Source organism: Haemorhous mexicanus, chromosome 1, assembly GCF_027477595.1.
Source record: "Haemorhous mexicanus isolate bHaeMex1 chromosome 1, bHaeMex1.pri, whole genome shotgun sequence".
Taxonomy (NCBI): domain Eukaryota; kingdom Metazoa; phylum Chordata; class Aves; order Passeriformes; family Fringillidae; genus Haemorhous; species Haemorhous mexicanus.
Genome location: NC_082341.1, coordinates 133,257,011 through 133,281,944, shown reverse-complemented (window position 1 = coordinate 133,281,944; position 24,934 = coordinate 133,257,011). Strand labels below are relative to the sequence as shown.

Here is a 24,934-nt window from a genome sequence, read left to right as displayed (position 1 = left end):
CCCTAGTACCTCCTTTTCCAGCATTTTGCCCTTGTAAATATTTTTTTCCAGCAACAGAAAAGTAATTGCGGTAATGCACTCAGAAAGCCAACTGAGTGCATACTTTGTATTTTCTTTTAGAGGTTTAGAGAAACACAGAAACTGTTTGGTGATCTGCTGCTCATCATTTGACTACAGCTTAATCCTTAAAGCAGGGTAATATAATGCAACTGCTAATTTTAATTTAGTTAAAAGAAAATTAAAAACTGTTGAAAGAAAACATGTTAGTAAAATGACAGAAAGTAATAGCATAACTATTTGATTTTGCTGCAGATAAATCACAAGCAACATCTAAAGCACAGCTGCCCTGCACAAGACTTGCTTGGAGTTACAATATGCCAGTTACTTTTTATTTTCTATTTGAAACTTCTTATACTTTCACATTCTAGGCTTTATGTTCTTGTGATTATGTAAAAAGTAGTAAACATATGAAAAATATTATACAAATTGTAGCTTATGTAATTTCTTTATTATTAAGCCAAACTGTTTCCTGTTCTTACAATTAACTTACAGCCATGAAAATCAGCTGTCTGTTTAATAAGTGGCAGGTGTGGGTGTGGGTAACTATACACAGCACAGTAAACTTTAGCAGATTGAGCCACTGAAAGCTTTTTAAGAAAAAGCCTGATATATAATTTTGTACTTACCAAAAGTAGATCGATGGGAAGGACAACTTTAATGTTTCTGTGAAATTTCTCATTCAGCTCTTTAACGAGAACAAGTACCACAATGCTCAGCAAGGAGAGAAGTAATGCCTCCAACTGAACTGATCTGATATTCTCAAACACATAGGCATAAATCTATAGTGAACAGCAAATAACAATCACAGATCAAAAAATATATTCTGGATCACATGCCATTGCATCTTCTCACAACCTCAGACAGATAATGAGTGAGAGCTGAATCAATACTGCAGGAGCTGAGTCATTGGACAAGTTTTTGGCCTGCATTTTAGATTTTACAGAGAAGAAAATCATCAATTTACCACTCCTATGGACTTTTAAAAACTAAAAAAAATACATAAAAATGTAATGAATATTTGTATATATTAATTTACAAATTTCTATTAGTAGAAGCAAGCTATAAAATTACAAGAAATGTGATATGTTTCCTTTTCTTTTTCAGTCTCATTAAGTTCAGTGAGATAAAGGAGTGTTGAATAAAAATGTTGAGTAAAGTTTCTTGCACAAAGTTTTATTTGTAGTGGCCATAGTATATAACATCTACCACTGCTAGTAGTAAAAGTTGTTTCTGAGAGAGAAAAAAAAAAAACAAGACAGAAAAGAAGAGAAAAGAGAAGGAGAGAAAAAAAGAAAAGGGAAAGAAAAATGTAATAGTGGCTGGATGGGAAGAGATGCAACAGGAATCTTCAAGATGAGCATCCTCTTCAGGGCATCCTCTGCAATCTGTGGGTCATTTTCCCAGATTAATTTCAGCAGGGCATCCTCAGCCCCTGCTTTGGTAGCTCTTGCCCCTTACACAGTGCTCCATGGAGCATGCTTTGGTCAGGTCCAGGTGCTGCACACACTAAATAGTTGCCAAGCTTGCATACAATTGTTACTGGTTATTTAAATAATTGAAGTTATCAGCCTAGCCCTGTTTGTTCCTTTTCTACTCACTGCAGAGTTAAGAGGGAAAGAGGACACAAGGCCAGAGCTATGGAGCTCAGCTTTTCAGCAGTTAATATCTGCTGCAATAAACTGTAAAACAGGTTAGAAAAATGTGGTGGATCTGTGATGAACAAAGGAAATATGGTGCTGAATTATAAGGAAGATGCAGAATAGAAATACAGAACAGGAATAGAATGACCAAAGGTGGTGAGAAACAGAGGTCTTTGATGATGAATATCATGCTGTAAGTAAGAGACAGGAGAATGCAGTTCCCTTTGCACCAGCACGGGTGACACAGTGAACTATAATTTTTGCTCTATGCTGAATTTGGGGGTTCAGGAAATAAGGCATAAATCAGTGTGGTAGTACATTGACAGAAAGTAATGAAAAAAATTACAAGTTTGCTGAAACAGAAGGGGTGAAGAAAGTTAGAGAGACTATCTATTCTGATAAAGAAATAATGAGATCTCATCATAACTTATTTTGGGCCTCATGAAGAAAAGCAATATTGCCTGAAAGAACAGCAAGCCATAAAAATGGATGCAATACAAATGCTTACTAAAGCTGTAAGGGAAAAAACAAGACAGGTTCAGTCCCTTGAGTTCTGCATTTAAATTCTGGGAACTATTCTGCATACTGAAATATAAACCATGGAGAGAACAGAAGTTAAGGTTAGGATGTAGATTTAGACATCATCACAAATAACTTTTTTTTAAACTCAACATAAAGGATAATAAAATAAAGCAAGTGAAGCTTGAAATAACAATAGTAGTATTAAAAAGTAGGTGTTTTCTCTGGTAATGACTAAGAAAACCACTAAAATAAATCAAAAGTGACACTTGTAGTTTTGTCAAAATAAAGATTAATAATTTTCTGCTCCAGAGAACTTATTCTCAAATACATGTATAATGCTAACGAGTTTTGACAGTTTGGAGGTTAAATTCATAAATTTATATTGGACAGGGAAAAGTATTAGAAAAATTATCTTAGGAAAGAATCCTGTTTTAGCAGAAAGGTACTCAATATGATGATAGAATTTATTTCTACTCTTCTGATTCTGTCACTCATTTAAGAAGTGATGATCATATTGAAGAATGAATAAATTAAAATAACTTCCTGATTTTTTCTCTCTGTGAATATTTTCATAACCTAGCAAGGGAAAAAACCCCAACCTAAATATGGTTTCAGAAAACTAACTTTCCTCATAAAGAGCCAATGTAGCCCTTGGAGTTTTGATTGAGGATGCACAATACAACCCAGCACAAACGTTTCTCGGAAACCAGAAAAGTATTTTAAAATCAACTTGCTAAGTAGTATGATCTAGATATGTTTTAAATCTGAAGAATGGCAATTAAACCACAGTTTTTAGCCACATATTGCCCCACTGTAATCAGAAAATATGTGGGTTGTATCTTGAGTGGCTGGGGACTAGATCTGTACCCATAATTTTCCAAGAATGCATTTTCAAGAAGACACAGGACTTGGCCCAGTGCCCAAACAGAAGCTGCAATTAATTAAGACAAAAGGAGGCAATCTGGAAAACTGTGCCCACAAACTCACCAAAGACTGAGCTAGATCTAAGGTGAAGAGGCAAGAAAAGGGAAGAAATGGGTTGATTCCTACTTGCTGAAGTCAGAGAGATGGGATTTGTTTTGATATGAATGCTGGCTATTAAAGTGTAAGCATTAGATATCTGTGTTCATGCCATCAAATCTAATTTTCCTGGACAAAGTGAAAAAATGCACACTGGCTTCAAGAATTTTTGTCTTTCAAATTGAGTAAAAAACACATTTCCGTTTAATTTTAAAAATAAGTGGCCAAATCTTGTAAATCTTTGCCACAGGTTTTTCAGAGTTTGCCACAAAATCTTTATATGAACTGCCTAGTACATCCTTTGGTGTTTCTTTGAATCATACCCTTCTGTAGGCAGTCTACATCAGCCAATAAATGAAAAATAATGGAACTGCCCGTACTTTGTAGCTCATTTGAATTCAGTAGCCCAAACAGCCCTACCCCCAAAGTGTCTGTAGTACACCAGAACAATTCTGGCAGCAATTCATTAGTATTAAATTAATTACTTCATTAGGCTAAGGAGCTTCCACTGACTAGCTGGTTCCTGGGTAACCATTTTCTGCAAACCTGGAACCACTCAATGCATGGTATGACCAGTGAAAAGAGGAGACCCTTTCACAAGAAAGAAAGAGCATGTGGCTCTTAGCAGGAATGTAATTAACATACACAACAGACATCTCTTTAAACTGTACATTTTATATTGTATTTTATCTAGTCACTGTACTCATCCAAGATCAAACTATAAATCTTAAACCTAAATACATAAAGCTCAAGCACGCAACAGCATTGGCATCTGATTCTATAGAAGTATTTACAGATTTTTTAATCAAAAATGTAATTATAAGTTCAGCATTTCACATATTTAGATGATGCACATACAGAAATAATTTGGAAATTATGCAGCAGAATTTAGTTTGATATTGCAGTGTATGAAGCAATCTTTGTCATTCTATAATTTAAAATATATTTTGAAATCTTTTTCATTCTATAATTTAAAATATTTTAAAAATCACCAATAATATATTAACTGAGCTGTCTACCTCTTGTGTTTTTTGTTTCATTGCTAGTTTTGTGTAAAGATTCTTAATAGAACCTTTGTAACAATATAATGAGCAATCAGTGGACTTTTTTGTAATCAATGCAAATTTGGACCTAAGTGAAACAAAAAATATTCAAGCTTTGCACATATATATATACAGACACTGAATGTTCATTTTCTCATGGGAAACCATCAGTTTTGAGGTGATATTGAACATTGGAAATATTTATATTCTAGAAAGGGTGTGTATTTGGATGTATTAATTAAGTGCTCTGAGTTGGTTTTTTTTAATGTCTACATGAAATCCCAAAAGATTAGCTCTAAAATATGTATAGAGGTTGAAGCAAACAAAGGAATTAAAGGAACACTTTATTTAAGAAAATACATTTTAAAAGTGGACAAATTAATTTCATTTTCAAAATATTTCATTCTGATGTTTTTTAGGTATGTCACACTGGAGGAAAAATGTACAGGCAAATGCAGTAAACTGTAGAGGTAGTTGGGGAAAAAAAGGGTGAAAAGAAAGGACTGATAGCAGAATGTGAAGGTTTGGGGTTTTTTTCTGCAGCAAAACCACACAAGGATTTTGCAACAGAGCCACAAAAGACCCCATATTGCAAAGCAAGTTTCTTACATTAGAGGTCATTTTGCAGTGTTGTATTTTCTCAGAAACATGTGGAAAGATAATATATCTATACACAAATAAGGGGGAAATACAAGTATGTTCTTCTGTTTTCAGATGCTGAGTAAAACTTGATGACTCTTTTCTTTTCCCTTGTAAAGTTAGATCTCACATGCATTATTCCCTCACTGCTTTTCTTCTTCACCTTCACTTTTCCATTTGCAAAGTACCAGCTGATGATGCTGCACTGTGCAGCTCAATTGAAATGTTACAAACTATGTACAGGGAAAACAAAATGTATTTAGTTACATAACCTATGTGTAAACACAGAAATACCACAGGCTCAGGGCCAATGTACAAGATTTGTTCTCCATATGCAAAGTTCCTTCCTACGTATTTAACCATGATCTCACATGCTATAAAGAATTCATTTCACTGGCTTGCTTTGCTTGCAACTCTCCTATCACACTTTATTAAACGTTCTTATTCTTGCTTTGCCAACCCAAAGGCTGCCTGAGGCAAAGCAATTGGTTTTGTGAGTGGGAGGTGTTTTGGAGTGGACAAAGAAAAAAAATGTAGCACAAGTACCAGTCTTTGGACTTTGAGAATTTGAAGTGAAGAACGTGTCCAGAGAGACATGCCAAAGTTGCCTTTCACTCTCTAGATATATGTGCAAACTACCTTATATCTAATTAATATAATTTTTACATGAAACTAACAACCACAGAAGAAAATTATTGTTGAAGTCTGGCTCTGGTGCTTTTGACTGAGATACTGGACCTTCTTAAGGCAATTCGTAAGTCTGAACAGACACCAGAAATATTTTAAAAGATTTATGTAGTAAAACTGCCCCTTTTTTATCATTCTTTCAAGTTGTACAGAGTAGATTTGGGTTTTGGTCATGTACTTTCACACAATTTACAGAGCAATTCAGAACCTTAAAAAATCAGGGAAGTTTTTCTTTGGAATATGTTCAAAGGGGTTTGATTTCAAAAGAGAAGAGAGAGGCAAAGAACTTGTTTCAAATGCATTAAAAATACAAGGGATAAGGGAATAGATTTCTTTCAAAGCATTTGAATGACCTCATTTATGATATCATCAGCACACCAAGGTGGAAATATTTCTTCATATCACTGCTGTTCTTTATTATTGCTCATAATGTATATTTTGATTATGCCTTGGCTGCAGTACTTAACACCAGTCATCTCTACAAGATGACAATATTCCTATATGTAAGTATAGTCTCCATGGAAACACCACGAAAAAGAGGTTATTCACATTTTATATTAAGAATCATTTATGAAAAGGTTTTTAAATAATGAAAAAAAATGTGAAGAACCATTTTTAATAGTCTAATAAGCCAAATGATCACTCATAAAAATAGCTATGACACTTTTAGGTATATTTCTACAAGATAAATGGATAAATTACTTGTGTTTATTACATGCTCCTAATTTTCATTAATAAATTGGTCCTGTAAAAAACTTAACAAATGTGTTATCCATATGAAAAGCTATCCAATTTATAAAATGCCATGAAAAAAACATTCTAAAAAGCAACATCTTCTATTCAAGATTTCACATTAACAAATTTTCCAAATAATGGGAAAAAATAAAGCACATAGTAGGGCACAAAGACATAGTCGGTGCTTTTAAATAAGGTGTTCTAATTTATTGGCTGCCTAGATGAGGTCTCACTATCAGTGCAATGTAGATATCACCTCAGCAAGTAAATACAGTTTTATTATGAGCAAAATATCATTTTGACAGGCACTGTTGTAACACTAATAATGCCAAGAGATTATGCTCACAGCATCGAAACTCAGGGCTTTCTGGAATAAGTTACCTTCAAGAATATGTTTGTGACTTTTGTGCAATAAGATTATTCAGATTTGCTCTTTAAGGCATCAGCCAAAAATATGTCCTTTCCACGGGCTGTAGCCATGGCACTGGTGGTGGTGGTGCATCACCTCCTGGCCTTGCCCAAACCAGCCGGGTGGGGACGTGTCCCTGAGCAGAGCAGGTGCTGTCACATGATACGGGTGGGAAAGCACTGTGACAGCAACATCCACTGTGGGGCTGAGGTGGGGAGCAAAGGGTGATCACTCATCCCCTGACAGCCTTGGAACATTCCCTACCTGAGCTGGAGCGCAAATAGAGCAGCACCATTGTTGCTGAAGTTTTGGAAACAATTTCCAAATGTTTTGGGAACTCCAGTAGTTGCCAGCGTGGGTTATGGCCAGGATGGAAACCAACTGATGACTAAAGTAAATCACCTTATGACCCTGCACACAAGAGTCCCAAATGAGGGCTTCTGAGCTCTTCTGGGCCACAGTGGGCTGTGCCAGCACCTCCCTCTCTGTGGGGCTCTCAGAGCCTGGGGACCTCTCAGAGCTCGGGAACCCTCAAGTCTGCAATACTCAAAAGACCATCACAGCGAGGCCTGGGGTGGTACAGACACACACAGATGCACACAGACTCCTCGAGGTGCAGCCCCTGGGCTGATGCACACACACATGCACACAGACTCCTCGAGGTGTAACCCCTGGGCTGGTACACACACACACATGCACACAGACTCCTCGAGGTGCAGCCCCTGGGCTGATGCACACACACACACACACATGCACACAGACTCCTCGAGGTGCAGCCCCTGCCTGGTGAGAAACACTCAGGCATTTGCAGTGAATATTTCCCTGAAGTCGAGGGGAATTTTTGAATAGCACCTTTACACTCACAGACAGACATGCACTTATCTCTGCCTGTGTGCATGTGAAATTATTATGGTGTGAATGTTGTTATCATGAAACTGTAATTAAGTCACTGCTATATTTAAAAAAAAACCATTGAATCACTTAATAAATGTTAAATTACTCAGCGATGAATTTCTGTTAAACTCTTTTGCACACCTTATTTTTTGTGTCCATACCCTTTGCACCCTTACCCTTTTTCATCCTCAGTCTCCACGTAATCCACTCTAAATCGATACTAATGTAATTTTCCTATGAATGCTTTATCCTTGAATAAAGTAGGAGAGTGAACCTTGCCACTGAACTCTGTTAAGTCAAACTTTCATAAGTTTATAGTAAGCTCATACCTGCTTTTTACCAATACCCCTGATGATGATGCTTTACGCAGCCTAACCACTCATTTGCAACAATACTGCATGAAATGCAGCATCCATTTTATAAAAATTACCTTCAAGCTGTCCACTTGCTGTGTTTATGGCAAAGTAGTATCATATAATAAAATAATAAATTACGTATCCAGAGTAATTTTTGCATAGGAGATGCACAAGTCGTTTTCCTTTTACCACAATGATGGTCAGATTTCATTCAGCAGCATATGAAGAAGATATATTTACATTTATATTCCTTCCATATGCTGACCCAGAGAGAGATTACCCTCTCTGTATAAGTGTACAATGGCTCAGGATAATAAAAGAGATTATTGATACCCTTTGAAACATATTTTAAATTAATCACTGTACCCCTCCCTGCTAGTTCTCTATCAGGTTTTCCAAATCTCATCTTACAAACAGTTAAAGCAAGATGAAGGTTCATCTTCTCTTCATTCACACATGTGCATAACAAATTCATTCTCTTACACAGAGGCAAATAGTGTATATAATAAAATTGTAAGTAATCAAGTAACATATCTCTTTCACTGAACTCACATGAAAAAATGCCAGTGGCCCTGACATATATGGCATTTTCATCCCCAGCAGATACTTCACTTGTGAAGTCACGACGTGTGTAGCTGCTCCTGTTGTCATGGCACTTATGACGGGTTCTGTTAACAAGAAAGTGGCACTGCCCAGCTGCAGCATGAACATCACTACCTAAAAGGCAAAGGCAGGAGGATCAGCAGCTTCTTGGTGATAGGACAATGAGTCAGAGTCCTTTTAATAAGTTATAAGATAAATGAGCTAAAGATACAAAGCAAAAGTCGTTTGGAGGACAAATCTATCTGAAAATGGAACCCACTGAAGTTCTGTGGGTTTTCCTGCACTATTTTACTCACTAGTTTACCAGACTCTAACACTGGTTTAGTAACAAAAGCAGACTCAGAGAAACTCCAAATATTCTCTCCTACTCGAATGTGTGAGAACAATAAACACCATAAAAACATCAACTCAACACTGCAACAAGTACAGCAACTCAAAAAGTGAGGCTGGTTCTTAGACTTATTCCTGCTCCACTGCTATACAGCCTGAATGGGCCAAGAGCCATATCTTGGTCCAGCTTACTGATTGCCATAATGTCACTATCAGGATTCTCAAAATTAGTAATTTCAACAGATACCAAATTTATGATGTGCTATAGAGACTCTTGTGGTGAGATCTCTAATCCAGAAATTTAAACTACAGCAGGATCTGCAACTATTGTAGGTATTGTTGTGTTCAACTGTTTTCTCCCCTTGCCCTGGGCTTTGAACATTCTTTCTCTCCAAAGTATGAGATTTGATACCACTTCATTCTTTGAAAAAAATTCTACATGACTACAGCTGCTGCTGTGGTTTACATAACACTTCATGCTTTTCTGATCCACATTAAGTTACATTACCTCCCCTCACAATGAGTTTTGCAGTTTCTTACTCCTGTGGTCTTTCACATTTGCTGTTCTTCTCCCTGAAAAGTTACATGCTCTTGGCACAGAGTTGTTTGTTGCAGTGCCTTCTAAGAGGTTCATTTTGTGTTTACCATACTAAATATCATCATTTTGGAATATATCACAGTCTCCCTTGCTTTTTTTGGTTTTATTCTTTTTTTCTGAAGCTAAAGCTGTTATTTTCAGATGTTATCTTTCTTTATGCCTGAACACCATTCACGTTCTCACCATAAAACTCACCTGTATGCAGAGAGCTTTGGGCATAGTACCACAAAACAAACAAAAATATCAAAATAAGTGGCTTTTAATTTACCACAAAACCTCTAGTGAGCAATATCCTCTTCCATTTGAGAGATTAAATCTGGGATTTTTCTTCTACTTCCCACTAATAGCATGTAAATTGCTCTTTACTATGAGCAATTGGAACATTGATTGCCATTCAAGATTGGACTCCAATAATGATAATTACTGTATACCCTCAGTGAGTAGTAATTTGGTTAGTCGGGCCTAAAACTGATAATTACTAATTTCAGATACTTTGTTTAGCTGTTTGTTCTAAAAGTGTGTCTACTACTATATTTAAAACATTGTTCACCATAGCAAAATTCAATAAGAATTCAATTCTCCCTTCCCTTGGGAATTTTTGTTTGTTTTGTAAAATTGGTTTCTATTGTCTGAATGTGAAATTTCTAACTGTGTAATAGCTTAGTTTCCAGGAAATTGGATGCTTATTTAGCCATGGAATCAAAACCACAGAGACAATTCTGTATACTACAAAATATCACAGAGAAGTATTAGTTACTATTAGCATTTCAGAGAAAGTTATTATTTTGAGTTACAGAAAAATTATTTCTGAGCTTAGAAATTTTAGCATCACTTTCATATCTACTTTTTTGGTTTTTTTACTTTTTTTTGTTTAGTCTTCAGCATTTTAAGAGGATGCTGAAGTACTAGCTAAGAGAACACATTTCAAACTCAGTTTTTATTGAGTGCATGGAACCATGGGCTATGTAAAATACATGCAAACCATGGGTATGGTTTCAGTCAGACAATTTCTGTAGCCACTCAATTAAACAAGCAGCACTTGGTGCCCTCTCCTTCCTGCAGAAGGCAGCTCAGAACTTCCAGAAACAAAGGCAGTACTTCATGGGCATGAACATGCTACTCTTTATTTACATGAGAGTTAAATAAATATGATGTGCACCCCTACACCTTCCGTGGAGAAGATTGGAAAATGAAGCAACCAAAACAGAAAACATTCTGGGTGGAGGGTGTTATTCTCAGCACAAACTGGTATGGGAACCTCATGCTGTCCTTGCAATGTGAGTAATGGACAGAAACTGCTTGGATCGAGAGGAGGAAAAAAGTTTTGTAACAAGCCTGCATGTGAATTTTCCTGACAGATAAAATTATTAGTATTTACACAGGCTCAGATTGACTCTGCAATTAACCCTCCATGCTGGGCAAGAGCCATTTAAGCTTGGCTGCCGCTGCATTTTGGAGAAACACCATTTGAAACTTAGCTAAGCTGACAGCACTCAATTACGTTACATTGCATTATGTCATAAAATCTTTCACCCAGTAATACTGACCAAAGCCTAGAAAGTTCAATATTCTTAAAGAAATGTCTAACAATCTGCTTTATTTTGGCTATTGGTTGTGATGCTCATTTTTTCAGGTCTTCCACTTTATTTTCTGGTATATTTTATGATTTATTTTTGTTCCTGATGCAGACAAACTACAGAGAAAAGTGACAGTAAAGTGCTGGAACAACAGCAACAACAAAAAAAAAAGTCCAAATTTTTTTTCCTTTTATTATTTGTCATAATACTGAGATTTTCTTAACCCATAAAAGAAAAAAAAATTACCATATTTTAAAATTATCTATAATTGTTAATTTTTAAGAACTTAGTTCCTAGAAGATAAAAGCAGATTTCAGGGAAAGAATATGCACAGTATAAAAGTGGTTTGAAAGGCATTTGGCTATTGTTTATTTGTGTGGCACTTCCAGTTCATAATACCATGTAAAAAGGTTCATTAGGAAGTAAATTTCTTGAGATGAATTTTGGTTTCACCACGTATATGTTCTTGAATAAATTCATGTAAATAAAATCAAGACCTTTCAGAGAAAAGAAAAAGCAATATATGAGAAAGTGAGGAAAAGCAGCCTTGAGTTAATGCACAGTAAAGGAGAAAAGATGACAGAAAATAGGTATACAGTGAAGTGATTAGAGAGAAGTGGGGGAAGGTGTGATTCCCAAAAGAAAAAAATTGGAAAAAATAAGTAAATTTCAAAATGAAAGAAAGACAATACAAAGGGAACCTTTTTTGCAGCTGTCTTTACTGCTCCATAATTTTATTCTGACAAGTAGAACAGAATGGGAATTTAGCCAGGAGAAGAAAAATGAGCAATTGCAAAAAGCAAAGCCCTCTATGTTCATTATTCAGAACCTTTGGTTCTTGTCCACTTTCAATACTTTCTTCCCATGACAACATGCTCAGTCTATTATTATTATTATTAAAATTCCATTCAACATGTAGTCAATTTAACTTCATGGCCAGTAAAAATTTTTATCACTCAACAGCTCTTTGGAAATCACTAATGTCAAACTCTCTGTCCCCAGAAACTGGAAGAGTGGTATCATGTTGCCTGCTGCACAGATTCAGCTTTGGAGAATGAATTTCAAACCCCTCAAAACTCCACTGTTCTGGAAGGGGTTTTCCACTGTTACAGCAGACAAAGTGGTGGGGCCCTTTCTGATCATTTGCTGCATGGCTGGGTAGATGAGGCCAGACATGGGAGCATCTCCTGGAGGAAACCAGCACAGGCTGTGAGACTCATTTAGTACTTTATATTGGTTATCTCAAAATCCAAGGCAACAAAAGTGAAGACTTCTGTGGAACCTCTGAAGACAGCAGTCAGACACAGTTCAACTCAGCTGAGTTGCCAATTTAAAACTCTCCATGGCCTGTTTCAAGAGACATCTAACTGGTAGATGTCTAGATTTTGGTCTGCAGCTCGCAGCTCCTATGTTCATTCTGGGTGTCTTGAGAGTCTGGTAACTTCTGATGGTGTGCACAGAGAATTTTTCTCATTCCAGGACCTTAAAATTCTTTTCTATGGTCTTTTTGTACTAACACATAGTTACCATAATTGTGGGAACCAGAACTCCCACCCAGCCTACTTGTAGTTTTCAAAATATGGAATATGAGCCTGCAATAAGGTATTTCCACTGTAAAAGAAAGATGAACTTTTTTCATGATTATCACTGTATAATAGACTCATGTTTTTCCTCATGCAGAGCTATGTGTAACAGAATACTGCAGCATCATTTTTCTCACAGGGTAATAGAGATTTGGACAAGAATATTGCCTTACAAAAACACACTTCTTATTCAAATGTGCTCCTTTTTTATTAAGCAAATTGATAATAGACTGTGTAAATTTGTTCTCCTGAAAACCAGAAAGATTTTTATATCCAACACTGTATATCAGCAACTAATTACGTGTTAGTTTTTAAAATACTGTAGATGAAAAACTTGCTAATAAAAATGTTACAAGACTGGAATGCAAAAAACAAGGATTTCTCCTCTGCAGAAGAATACCCAGTTGAAGTCTATAACACAGTGGTCTTAAGATAATTCAGGGTATTTTCCTAGGATATTTTTTCCTAGGGTATTTTTTTTCCTCAGTTTGATCTGCAAGGACCTTTCCTCTAAGATTCAGCAAATCTTAATCTTGAATTTCATTTTAGTATGCTGAGATTATTTTAGAGACACTTATTTATGCAAGCATTCTTGCACATATATTAATAAGGAAAAAACAAATCTTACCCAAAAGCTCTTTTGAGGATTTTTTTTAATGTTATAAAGGCAGCATCCAATTTTAATTACAAAATTACTCCATAGATGTCTGCTGTGTTCCATCATTTTCTCTCCCCATCAATACCTCCGAGGTATTTGACATCAGGGAAGATTTTTATAAGTTTGATTTGTTTTCCATGCCCTATTTATCTTTATAGAGCAGCAGCTACACAAACATAAAAAAAAAAAAATCTTAATTATGCCTTCCATTCTGCTTTTTAAAATGAAATAATGAATGCATTATATTAAATGGGTTTGATAATTACAGTTTTTTTTTTGGGTTTACTTATTTTCTATTTTAATACTATTTTAACTTCATCAGAACGCCCCTTAATATAACTAAATATCCTTTCTCTTTTATGAACACTTCCTCAACCATTAGATTTCAGAAGTAGTTTAGGCCTCTTAAATTTATTACTTTGAGAAAAACTTAAGCAGCTAAACCCCAAATTTCAATTGTGACAATCTCTACCTATCCTTGTCTTATGATCAGAAAACAGTGCTAATTTATTTAATATCTAGATGGCACTGAAATTCACAGAGCCTGCTCAGAGTTTGCCTCACACACAGATGCACAGTTGTGGTCTGCAATAAACACAAACTAGCCAAGAGCAGTTCATCTCAAAAACACCTCCCCCGCCTTCCCTCCATTACTCACTATTTTTTATGTTTTCCCTTTTATTTCAACATTATTTGCTGATTGGAGTACTTAGCCAGGCTACTGGAAAAATAGCATCAAATTGCTTTTTAGGCCAAGGGTGTACAGCTCTTTGCCCACTCTTTCCAAGAAGGAAACAGCTGTTTTGGCAAGGCCTTTTCATCCTTTGTCTGGAGGATGCCCAAGGTAGGGATTAGTCACAGCATCTGTTGTTTTTGTGCAATTAGTGGCTGATTAGAGAACTGCATTCTGACTGTTTTTCAGAAAATTAAATTCTTATACTAGATAACATTACCCAGATCTGTTCCCTTCCCAGAGCACTACCATCCCAGATACCAACTACACAGAAAAAACAACTTCTTTTTGTATTTCAGAATGTCTTTAATGAAAAGCTGTTGCCTCAAAATGCATCATGCTATTCTTCTTGTCCCAGAACATACATTAATTTCAGGCTGTTAATTAATTTCTAATCTAATCTGATCTGATAAATAGAAGAAGGTGACTGATTTAGCTCTCCATTAAGAGCAAGATGTGCCCTGTCACCTTATCTGGGGTTTGCAGCAACTGTTAGTTGGGAGACTGGAATCTTGATGAGACAGATTCCCACACTTAACAGCACCTGGGAAGATGGCAGAGTTTAATCTCAGCCTTGATCAGGACTTTCACCTGCATATTGCAGTATTAGTATCTTCAAGGCATATCTTTAGGAAATAAGTGTTTTACTCTGGCCTCCAACCATGAAACTCACACAAAGGACGAGTGGCAGCATGGCAAGCACCAGCTGTGTTAGTGTGATTCTAATGCAAGTGACATTATTGACCTGGGAGAGCAGCCCATGCACGTGGCACGGTTCCCTGCCAGACCTCTCTGAAGAGGCAGACAGGATTTACCAGTTCTTCTCATTCCAGTCAGGATTAAACAGGACATAGGCTGAGATAAATCAGCTGATGCAGTGGAAGGCATATGAAAAAGCAGAACTTTTAGGATGAAAGAGTAAGAGGTCTGGAGGACTCACACACCTAACGGGATTCTGCAGCCACCGAGCAAAATAATTTCTGTGCTGGATTTTGAAGTCACATCAAATGAATGCAGGCACCCACTTCCCACATGAGGCATTTTGGCCTCTCTGGGGGTGATCCAGGAGCTTTCCAAGCTGTGGGCACAGGACTCCTGCATGAGAAGCTCCATTCATGCTCTGCTGTTGCGAGCACCCTGCGTAAGATGCAGTGCTGGGCTGCACATTGGGACAGCACGTGCAGGCACAGCCCCATATCAGTTTCTCTGGGTCTGCACTGAAGGCACTTGAGACAGTAGCTCATGTTGGAACTCAGGTGTTTATTATTTCTTATCAGTAAAACAGTCTCACTACTGTGATTTTGGCAGCTTTTCATTAGAAGGCACAAAATGGCCAACAATCTTGTGTTACAAGGTCTTTTAAGACTAAACGACCCAATTAAGAACTGACACCTGGATTATTTCCCCTTTTAACCCAATGACTGATCCCACAGAGCTCACAATGCAGACTTTTCTGCTCAATTACAAAATGCCACTCAAACCCATGAAGAAGAAGGAAAAAGAAGCATGAAGAAGAAACCCAGGATGACACCCTGTGCCTTCCATCTTGCTTCCATCTACAACACACAAAAAACCCAAAACCTAAATTTCTCACCAAGTGATACACCTACACTACTCTCTATAATCTATTGCACACTTTTGTGGATTTTAGTCTCTTGAAGTCTAGGAAACTTTTTCCATGAATGAGGGTCAAAGTCAGTGCTCCCCTGGGGGTCAGGGTACCCCAGAGCAGACAGAGAAATATTCCCAGTGCTCTGGGTTTCCACAGCCAGGCACAATCTGCATCAGCTCTGCTTTCTGTGTAGGCTGTCCCTCATGCTCCTACCCCAAGTCATAATCCAATAAAAGAATCCTTGTCATAATCCAATAAAAGAATCCTTGTCATAAACCAATAAAAGAATTATAAGAACACAGCAGAAATAACAATGCTTCTTTCCATATCCTACTGACTAACACAAGTACACGCCCAGCTCCTGCCAAGCACGTCGGCTGCTGAAGATCCCATTCTGGGCCCCTTTGCTCATCCTCTGCACAGGACAGAGATCCAAAGCACCAAGTGGAGGGGTCTGGGTTTGTTTCAGGAGCCCAGATACCTAGGAGGTGTTGCAATGTCATATGCTGGCACATTACTTCTATTTTAATATTTACAAGGAAAGAGGGAAGCCTTCATTGAAGACCTAAGCAACTGGCAATGGACAAAGACATTTGGCCCTTTTGGCCAAAATAAGAAAAAAGAAGAAATATAAAAGGCCTCTGATCATTAAATAAACTTTAGAGAATCATTTGAAGACATCTGTTTTACTATTTCACTTTAATGATGGGTGTGTGAACCCTAAAGAGAATTGAAAACTTTCCCTACTGTTTTTAATTATTGGATATTGTATAGTATTGCTTTTCAAGCCAAGGGCAACAGAAAGCCTCAGGAATATGTCAGTGCTTATCAGGAGCTGATTCATATTTGTTTCTGAAGAAGGAAAAGGGACACCAACTGCAAGTGAGTATTGTGGTGAAGCTGACTGAAGGTGGTTTTACTTCGCATAGTAAAACACTGGGAGAATGCATACAGATAATTACTACATCTCAACAAAAAAATAGCAAATTCTTAAATTACATTAATTTCATCATTTATGACCATTGAAGCAGATGCTTTCATTAGTTTTTCTCAGAGAAGCATAAAAACTATTACAAATGTCATGGCTGTAACCAAGGCAGTACATCAGTAGCATACAGAAAATGGGATCACCACCAACCTGAATGATTCCTCCTAGAAATGAAACTGCTGCTGCAACTCCAATCCTCTGCATTTCAAATTCTGACAAACCCAAAATTCCTGAATTATTGTTTGCCGTGAAATTAGTTCTGACTGAAGGAACAAGACGCTCAACTGCATTGGCAGATATTAAGGAAGTTAAAGCAAAAGTTCCTGTAAAAAAAGCCACACATTAATCACCAATAATTGTATATCTGTCTGTACTCATCACTCATGGTCTCTTTTTCAAAACAGCCATTATAAGTAAAAGTGCCATTTTTTACATTCCTGTCATCATAAGAACAATTTTAAGGTAATTTTTCTATGTAACACACATTTCTTCCCATAAAATACCATTTATATGGGCAAATTAAATGTGAATCTTTTTTTTTAGCACATTTGTTAAGACAGGTTTACAAAAGAGATTCAAATACAACAATTTAAAATGATTTCAAGTTATGAGAAATGCTTTTAACTCACCCTGGGTGTGATAAAGCAGCTATTTGTCTGAGATTCCCAAGTGTTCACCATTCAAATGTCTAGGGCAATTAATTCACACTATATGTATATATATAGTACCTAGCCCATTAAAGAGTACCTAGCACTCTAATAAATGGAGGAAAATTATGAGAAAAAACCATTTATTTGTTGAAAGAGGTAAAGTACATTTAATGACACAAAGATAAATGAGGATGGCAATTCCACATTAAAAGACACAGATATGTAGGGCTATTAGAGCATAGGAATATCTTGCTATTTCAGACCCATCTTGGCCATTCTTGGCCCATCTTGCCCAGTACTCTGCCTCCAGCTGTGATAGTCAGATGTGTTACCTGGGGAAAGCACACAAGCCGGGGTATTTTCTGTGGGCTATTGCCCTTATTGCCAGCATCCATAGCTGTTGTGTTAGTGAAGTACTTCCTTAGTTGGCTTTTTTTGATTTTGTTTGTGGATAGCATTCATGAATTTGTCAAAGGTCTGTCTGAACCTGCCTGTAATTTCTCCTTTCGTAATGTCCTCTGAGAGCAGGGTGCAGAAGCTCAGCATCTGCTGTACTGTTTTCTTTAATTATACTTTAAAAGTCTTTTAAAGCAATTTCTCTCTGAACTCACCTTTTTTCTACTGCTGCAGGACCTGGTGTACACAGTCCTGCCCTCACCTTGGCCTTCACAGGGTAAAGCTCACAGCATGAATTCCTCAAGAACTCACCAGGGATACCACCACCCTGAAAAGTGACCATGAGGTCCAGCTTTTTGCTTCATATCTTTCAACCTGCTAATAATTAATAAAAGGACTTTTCTTCTGTCACAAGGACAACTTAGTTCCTTTAGTAACCTTTTGTGCGGAACCTTATCAGTAGCTGTTTGACCATTCTGATATCTTATATTCAAAGTATATCCCTTCTCCATGCACTTGTTGACATTCATACAGTAGTCTAGATGGTAGTGAGGTAGGATTTTCCTTTACAGAAGTCACATTAACTCCTCTCCAACAGGGTCTGATTATACATAGCTTTTTTTGCCCCATCCCTGGAAGTGTTCGAGGCCAGGCTGGATGGGGCTCTGAGCAACTTGACCTAGTGGAAGGTGTCCCTGACCATGGCAGAGGGGTTGGAACGAGAAGATTTTTAAGGTTCTTTCCAAACCTGGCCATTCTATGGTTGTAAGATGTTTGCATAAAATGAAATTTGAAAAGAGCTTACATGAAATTCTATCTTAAAGACGTGTGTGTGTTCTTTATGGCAGATAAAACTGTCTCAGAGGATGGTTCAAAATCAGTTACATTAACAAAAGTCAAGAAAAGCTGTATGTGTTTGCTGCTCAGGTGAGAAATCTCTTCAATTAGATCAGCTTTTCCAAAGAAGAGGCATTTCAAGTGAATAAAAGTTAACTGAGCAGGGCCATTGATGGATTTTCCATTTCATACTAACCTGACTGCCTTCACAAAGAACATTTTTACAGCCTGTGCCCATATGGAGAGCATCACAGATCTTACAGAAAATTCTGGTAAGTGAAGAGGTTGTCTCCAATGTCCATAAGGAATTATGAGCAGCTGAGGCAAGCAGTATGGCTTCTATACACTCAGCTACACACCACAATGCCTTTACTGAGGCTGGGTGAACAAAAGCATCAGACCTTCCTTCTCAAAAGATCAACAATATATGTCACTCAAATTTATTAATTAAAAAAAATCCATATGTGCAAGAAAACTCTTTTGTTGTTTGGGTTTTTTTTTTTTTGAGATTAAATTTTAAAATAGAATTATAAATGGGAAGAGTTTCCACACCAGGCATGAACCTGTGGAACTCAGCAAGGCATTCTCTGAACACTATTGCCTCTCAAGGATAAAACATCAGACTTAACAGCATACTTACCTATTTTTTCAACTGTTTTCATTACTAGAATTTATGGCAGCCAGATGCTTACCTATCTTTCCTACATATGATGGATTCTTGTCTTCCTAATAATCATACACCAACAAACTTCTGACAATACATTTCTAATTTTTTTTTGTTTTGAAATAGTTTTTTAATATAGCCTAAAGTTTTAATCTGTCTGTATTCAAGAGTAAAATTTATTTTCCAGATTCTAAATTTCCACCTTTTCTTGGAATGCTTCCCTTTTAACATGACTTGAATACAGTCATTTCAACGTGAGTATAGTAACACGTCTACAGATCCTTTTTGGACATCAAAAGGCTCAAATACTCTCTGTACATCCAGGGAAAACAAACTTTCAACTTTCCTTTTTCTCTAAGACAATTTACAGCCATTCAGAATTGTATTTTTTTATAATATAAGTGAATATTTTTGATCAAAAAGGGTGCTCAAAATGTGTTGCTAACTTTTTAGTAGAACATGCATACACACTTGTTCAATCAGACTCTGCAGAGTTCATTTGGAGTGCGATTACCCAGAACCATCTTTTGTCCTTTCAGGAGATTTTCTCCTCTTCAAGGAAGAGATACCTCCTCCCTGCTTAAATCTTCTGACAGCCCCAGGGGCTGCTTCCCTTTACCCAGCCATGCTGTGTGCTTCCCTAGCCATGCTGTCTGCTGCTACTGCGCCTACCTCACCCTTCTTGCAAACTTCAGGGGCCATCAAGTGCCCACTTCTGCACAGCAAAGGATTTGTGGTTCAATCTAATGAGTATTACTTCCAGCTGCCCTCTATAATTTGATTTCTTTGGGCTCAGAAACAGAACATTCATCAACCTATTAGGAGCACAAAGCCATTCAATTCTTCAGCTGCTGAGGCTCTGCTGAGGGTAAACAAGTAACTCATAACTACCCACAGAGTAGCCAGGCAGCATCTCTCACTGTCTACCCAAGTACTCTGCAAGAGGATAAGAGTCCTTATTGGGAGAGTCTCTAGCTTTAATACAATAGCAGGTAATGGGCTCAGAAGGCTGGTTTTGTTTTTCTTTTCCTGAGAAATGCAGGATTTGTGTTTTAGACAGGTGAGAAGTAATGTGTGTTTTCAGTGGTTTAAGAGGCAGTCGAACTTTTTTAATTTCCATTTACATACATCTTGTTGGCAGAGCCCTGTGTTAAACTCTTAGCCTGAAGCAGATTTCTAAAGCAAAGTTCAAATACAAAAGCTCTTACTAAATTACATTTACAAAGGAAGTGTCAGTGCGATATTAAATTATAATGGCAGGAGTAACTCCAATATATTCTTAATGAGGCTCTTTAAAGTACTTTAACTGACAAAAAATAGTTGTAAAGAGAAGCACAAAACCATCTCATTTCTGTTTAATCATAGATAATTTTCCTTCCATTGACCTTTAAACAAGAATAAATTTCAGTACACGGTTCTTTATTTTTGAAAATGACTTTAGCAAACAGACACTTACCTGTTGCAACATGACGTCCCATTCCAAATATGGCATAAATAATGACAGGGAAAAAAGATCCATATAAACCAAAAACTGGATGGACTGAAGACAGAACAGCAAAGGCCAGCCCTACAGAAATTTAAAGAGAATTACTTCACTGTATGAAGATAAAACTGTTCTGTTTGCTTTGTTGTTTCTTATTTTCATGAGGAAATGTCTACAATTGTATTAAGAGCAGGAGAAAAGAACACTCACCTTCCTTTATTAAAACCTAGAGTGTAAGTGAGCTACTGTACAATAAGGATCAGAAATAACAGTGGAAGGTTTTTCATTTCATCATCAAAATCCACATATCTACCATGTTTCCAAGTTGTCTCCATTAGTGGTTCCAAGCCTCTTTTAATAGCCAGGCCTCACAGGAGGAGGCAGCAATGTTTTACCCCCACCCTCACAAATGTGGGTTTGAGACTGCCAGGCGGTCTCCAGGCAGTGGGATGGTTATTTTTTACAAATATTTCAAAACCTGTAATTTTGGTTTGGATGGAGCCTATTCAGTCTGCTTTCTCCTAATTTCTTAAACAAAAAACTATTCCAGAGTTCACCCTCTTTAGGTGCCTGGGGTTTGTAAGCCTTTAGACATTGACATTTCTTTCATCATGTAAAGCTCAGATCAGAAACAGAAGTATTTGACTTTCACATTGAGACGGAGAATGAACAGAATTTGTTCAGGTTTAACTTTATAGACTTACTAATTACCTTCATTGCTTAGCTATAGAGGACAGCAGCTATCCTTTTCTTAGAAAGACTTGGACAGGAACTCATCATTCAACAGAAATACTCCTGCAGAGCAGCAGATTTGGTTGCTTTTCAGCTTTAGATACCTAAGATAGCAAGTCAGACTGCACTGGCTTCTTGCAAGTCATCAGGAGACTCCCCAGACTTGCTCCAGATCAGCAGGCACCACAGCCATTTCACAGCTCTTACTCCTGGAAACCAAGAGCAGTAGAACCTGGCTTGCACAGTTGCTCCATAAATTTTGGTGCATACCTCATCACGCAGTCTGGAAGAAAGGACTGGCCTGTGTAACACACAAGGTGCCTTTCTGAAGTCCACCTTCAACCTGAGTGTACTCACCAGCCTAGGGCAGAGGTGTGTGCACTGAGAGACTGACCACGTGTGGTCTGTGACAGAGGAGATTCAGATCTGTGCAGTGGAGCTGCCTTCTGTGTACATGTGAAATCCCCGAAGAAAACTAAACCTGTAGGATTCATTGTTCTCACTGAGCTTTCCTAACTGCTGCAGAAAGCATTCCCTGCCTGAAGTGTTGGTGTTACGGGGCTTTGATAATATGGAGAGTGCCAAAGAGTGTCCTTGCTTATGGTTGAAAGAGGCAATTCTGAACATTATTATTCAAAATCTACTTCTTACATTTTCATTTGAGTCTGTAACAAAGTGCCTGTGGTGGGGGGGAGACAAGAAAATGTGAAAAGGTCAGAAGTGTCAAGTTCTCAATGAAGAAGTTCATCTAAGAACCCTCCTCTGTTCTTAGAAAAACCTCACAGTGAAGATTTTGCTGAGGTGAATCCTACATGGATCATTTTCACCCACATTGTGCTCAGCGAAATAGCACTATGACTTGGAGAAGAGATATTTTAAAATGTGTTTAGTTTTACACTTCTTTTAAACAGAAATGGACTTGGTTGCTCTTCAGCCTTATAATGAGTGCATCGACTGATAGTCACTTCTGCATTTTTCTCTTAGCACAGCAGTATCATAAGCCAGAAAGCTCTTTGAAATTGTGGTGCAACGTCCATGTTCACATGATCAGTAGAGGTAAAAGAAGATTCTGAACCAAGAGCAACACAGAAGGGTGTGCCTGAGGAGAATAAAAACAGCACAAGAGAGAACTACGTGACCCAGTCCAGATAAAATTGAGCATGGAGGAGGGGTGGAAATGGAGAATAGGAGAAAGAAATTTTTAAAGCTTGTTTAACACTGGAAAGCTCTTCTGTTATAACCATTTTGAACATGAACAAAACCAAACAGAAAGAGAAAATTTGGAATTAATTTACTAGTTGAATACTACTCAGACACACATATTCCAGCCTTGTAACAAAGCATTATTCTGGGCTAATTATTTGACTCTCTAAAAAGTGAATTAATCAGAAAAATCAGTATAATTTCAGTCTCATTTTAATTATAACAACATAATTGAAATGGAGTGACCTGTCTGTGTGCTTCCCAAGCATAAGGGAATCCACAAGCTCCAGTACTGAATGTTGAGCCAGATATGTACTTTAGAATATTTTTGGGAAGAGCCTGTTAATCCTTGTTATGGTTATAAATCCAGATTATCTGCTGCTGATAAATATCACTTGTTTGCAGGCAGATAATCTGAGTTTAAATTTGGCCCTTGTTTTTCTCCATTTCATGCCTAGACCTTTTACATTTTGTATTAAGTTTCTGTAGGCAGTGTGTCATTCTTTTTCATGGTGAAGTTGTGGCAATCAGGCCAGAGCTAAAATTGCCAGCCTTTGGTTTGAGTCCTGGCTCTATTTGTCAGGTTTTTACTCCCATTACTGAAGCATGTGTAGCACTTACTGAAATGTGTAAGAGCATAGGGGCATTATAAAATAGAATCAGTAAAGACTTCATGTTTTCTTTTTAGGCATAAAATGCTCTAAAGGTTCAAATACTTTTCAAGATGTAATCAGTAGTATATTTAAGTTTATTTCATTAATTTTCATATTAAACTTCACGGCAATGTATTCTGTTTGCTCAAGAACCTTTCCTGTCAAAAGACAGGAAACATTATCTTCTTTTCTTTTTTTTTTTTTTTTTTTCATTCCATAGAGTAATACTTAAAGAAAATAGATCATAAAGTAAGGATCTCCCATAATCTTCACTGGTAATATGGAGAAGCCCCCATGGCAGTGACATTAAGGTTTTCATATAAGAATATAAATTCCATGAAAAGAAATGCAAACAAATACTGAACAGTAAGTTTGGATACAGTACATTAATATTGTTTGTTTTAACTACCTCCTTATCATAAGATAACATTGTGGGACACACTTCCACTGAAAACCACGACCTGTGACTAGCACCAGGTGCTTTGCAGTCCTCTGGCACATCAGGCTGGAAAGCAAGAGATGTTTAACACTTGGTGTCAATGCAAGTAACTGCAAAATAACAAACTTGATGCAAAGAGAAACAAGGCCATCTCCTGCTGCAGGAGAAAGGTCTCAGTTTGAGTTGGAAGTTTCTGCTAATTAGATTAGAGCCAAAACTACAGCAATAAAAATATATTTTCCATAGGAAGAGCTATGAATCACCAGAGCATAGTCAACTAGTTAGCAGTTCTCTGCATCTGGAAATATGCTCATGATACATACATCTCTTCTGAGGAAAACTCTAACACATCTTTCGGAAATAGTCGGTGCAAACCAGAAATTAAATTTAGAAACAGGAAAAGTTTTGAGCCTATAATTAATTTGAGGAGCATCAATATTAGTATCATTTAATATTTACTGTAAAAAAAGCTATATATATTTTAAATTTTTTTCTGATAGAGTGCATATTCAAATAACTTTCTGGAATTGTAACCTTTTACTCTTAAGTGTGACTATACTAAGATGGTCAGACCCCAGGTTTATGGAACCTTTAATGACACTAATTTGTCTTATCCCACTCAAAAATGCTATCTGCAGTTGTGGGCACTCTCTAATGCTTCAGAAAAATATAATTTCTCCATTTCTTCTCCATCTTCTCACAAAGCTCTATTATGTAGTAAGAAAGGTATTTTTTGAGGATGCCCTAAAATACATGTTTAATCAGTCTCCTATCAATACTTCCTGGAGAACTAACAAATCAGACAACCAATGACTCATATCCCAGGGTTTATTTTCTAACTCCAGGACAGCTAACTTCTACTGAAGAAAAGCAAGAAAATTTTTTCCACCACAAGAAAAAAATTAGTATTATATTTCATAACAGTTTTCCTACACAAACCTAGTTCTGGAGGGTTCTTTGATGATGGCTTCGTAAAAGCTCATAACACAAAATGATCTTTTGGAAATAATATCATTAACCTCCAAAAACTGGGAAGCTCAGTATCAGTTCTCTCAATGCACATTTGCTGGGGCTGCACAAGTGGATTGTACCTTCTGTCTCACTTACTTAGTGACAAAGTACCAAGAACTTAAAATCATTCCTTGGTTCTTCTGTCATTCAAAGCCTGAGGCAAATGAAGAATGTAAAGA

The 24,934-nt window shown here is 37.1% G+C and overlaps 1 protein-coding gene across 1 annotated transcript in view; it reads right to left on the bottom strand.

The window, feature by feature from the left end:
• Nucleotides 1–24,934, bottom strand: part of SLC26A7 (solute carrier family 26 member 7) — a 68,186-nt gene that overhangs the window by 33,851 nt on the left and 9,401 nt on the right. Inside the window, exons 2-5 of the mRNA XM_059857044.1 lie at nt 20,691–20,801; nt 16,838–17,010; nt 8,558–8,722; nt 687–839 (exon numbers count right to left, since the gene is read on the bottom strand). Coding sequence (XP_059713027.1) covers nt 687–839; nt 8,558–8,722; nt 16,838–17,010; nt 20,691–20,801 — 602 coding nt within the window. The remainder of the gene's footprint in view (nt 1–686; nt 840–8,557; nt 8,723–16,837; nt 17,011–20,690; nt 20,802–24,934) is intronic.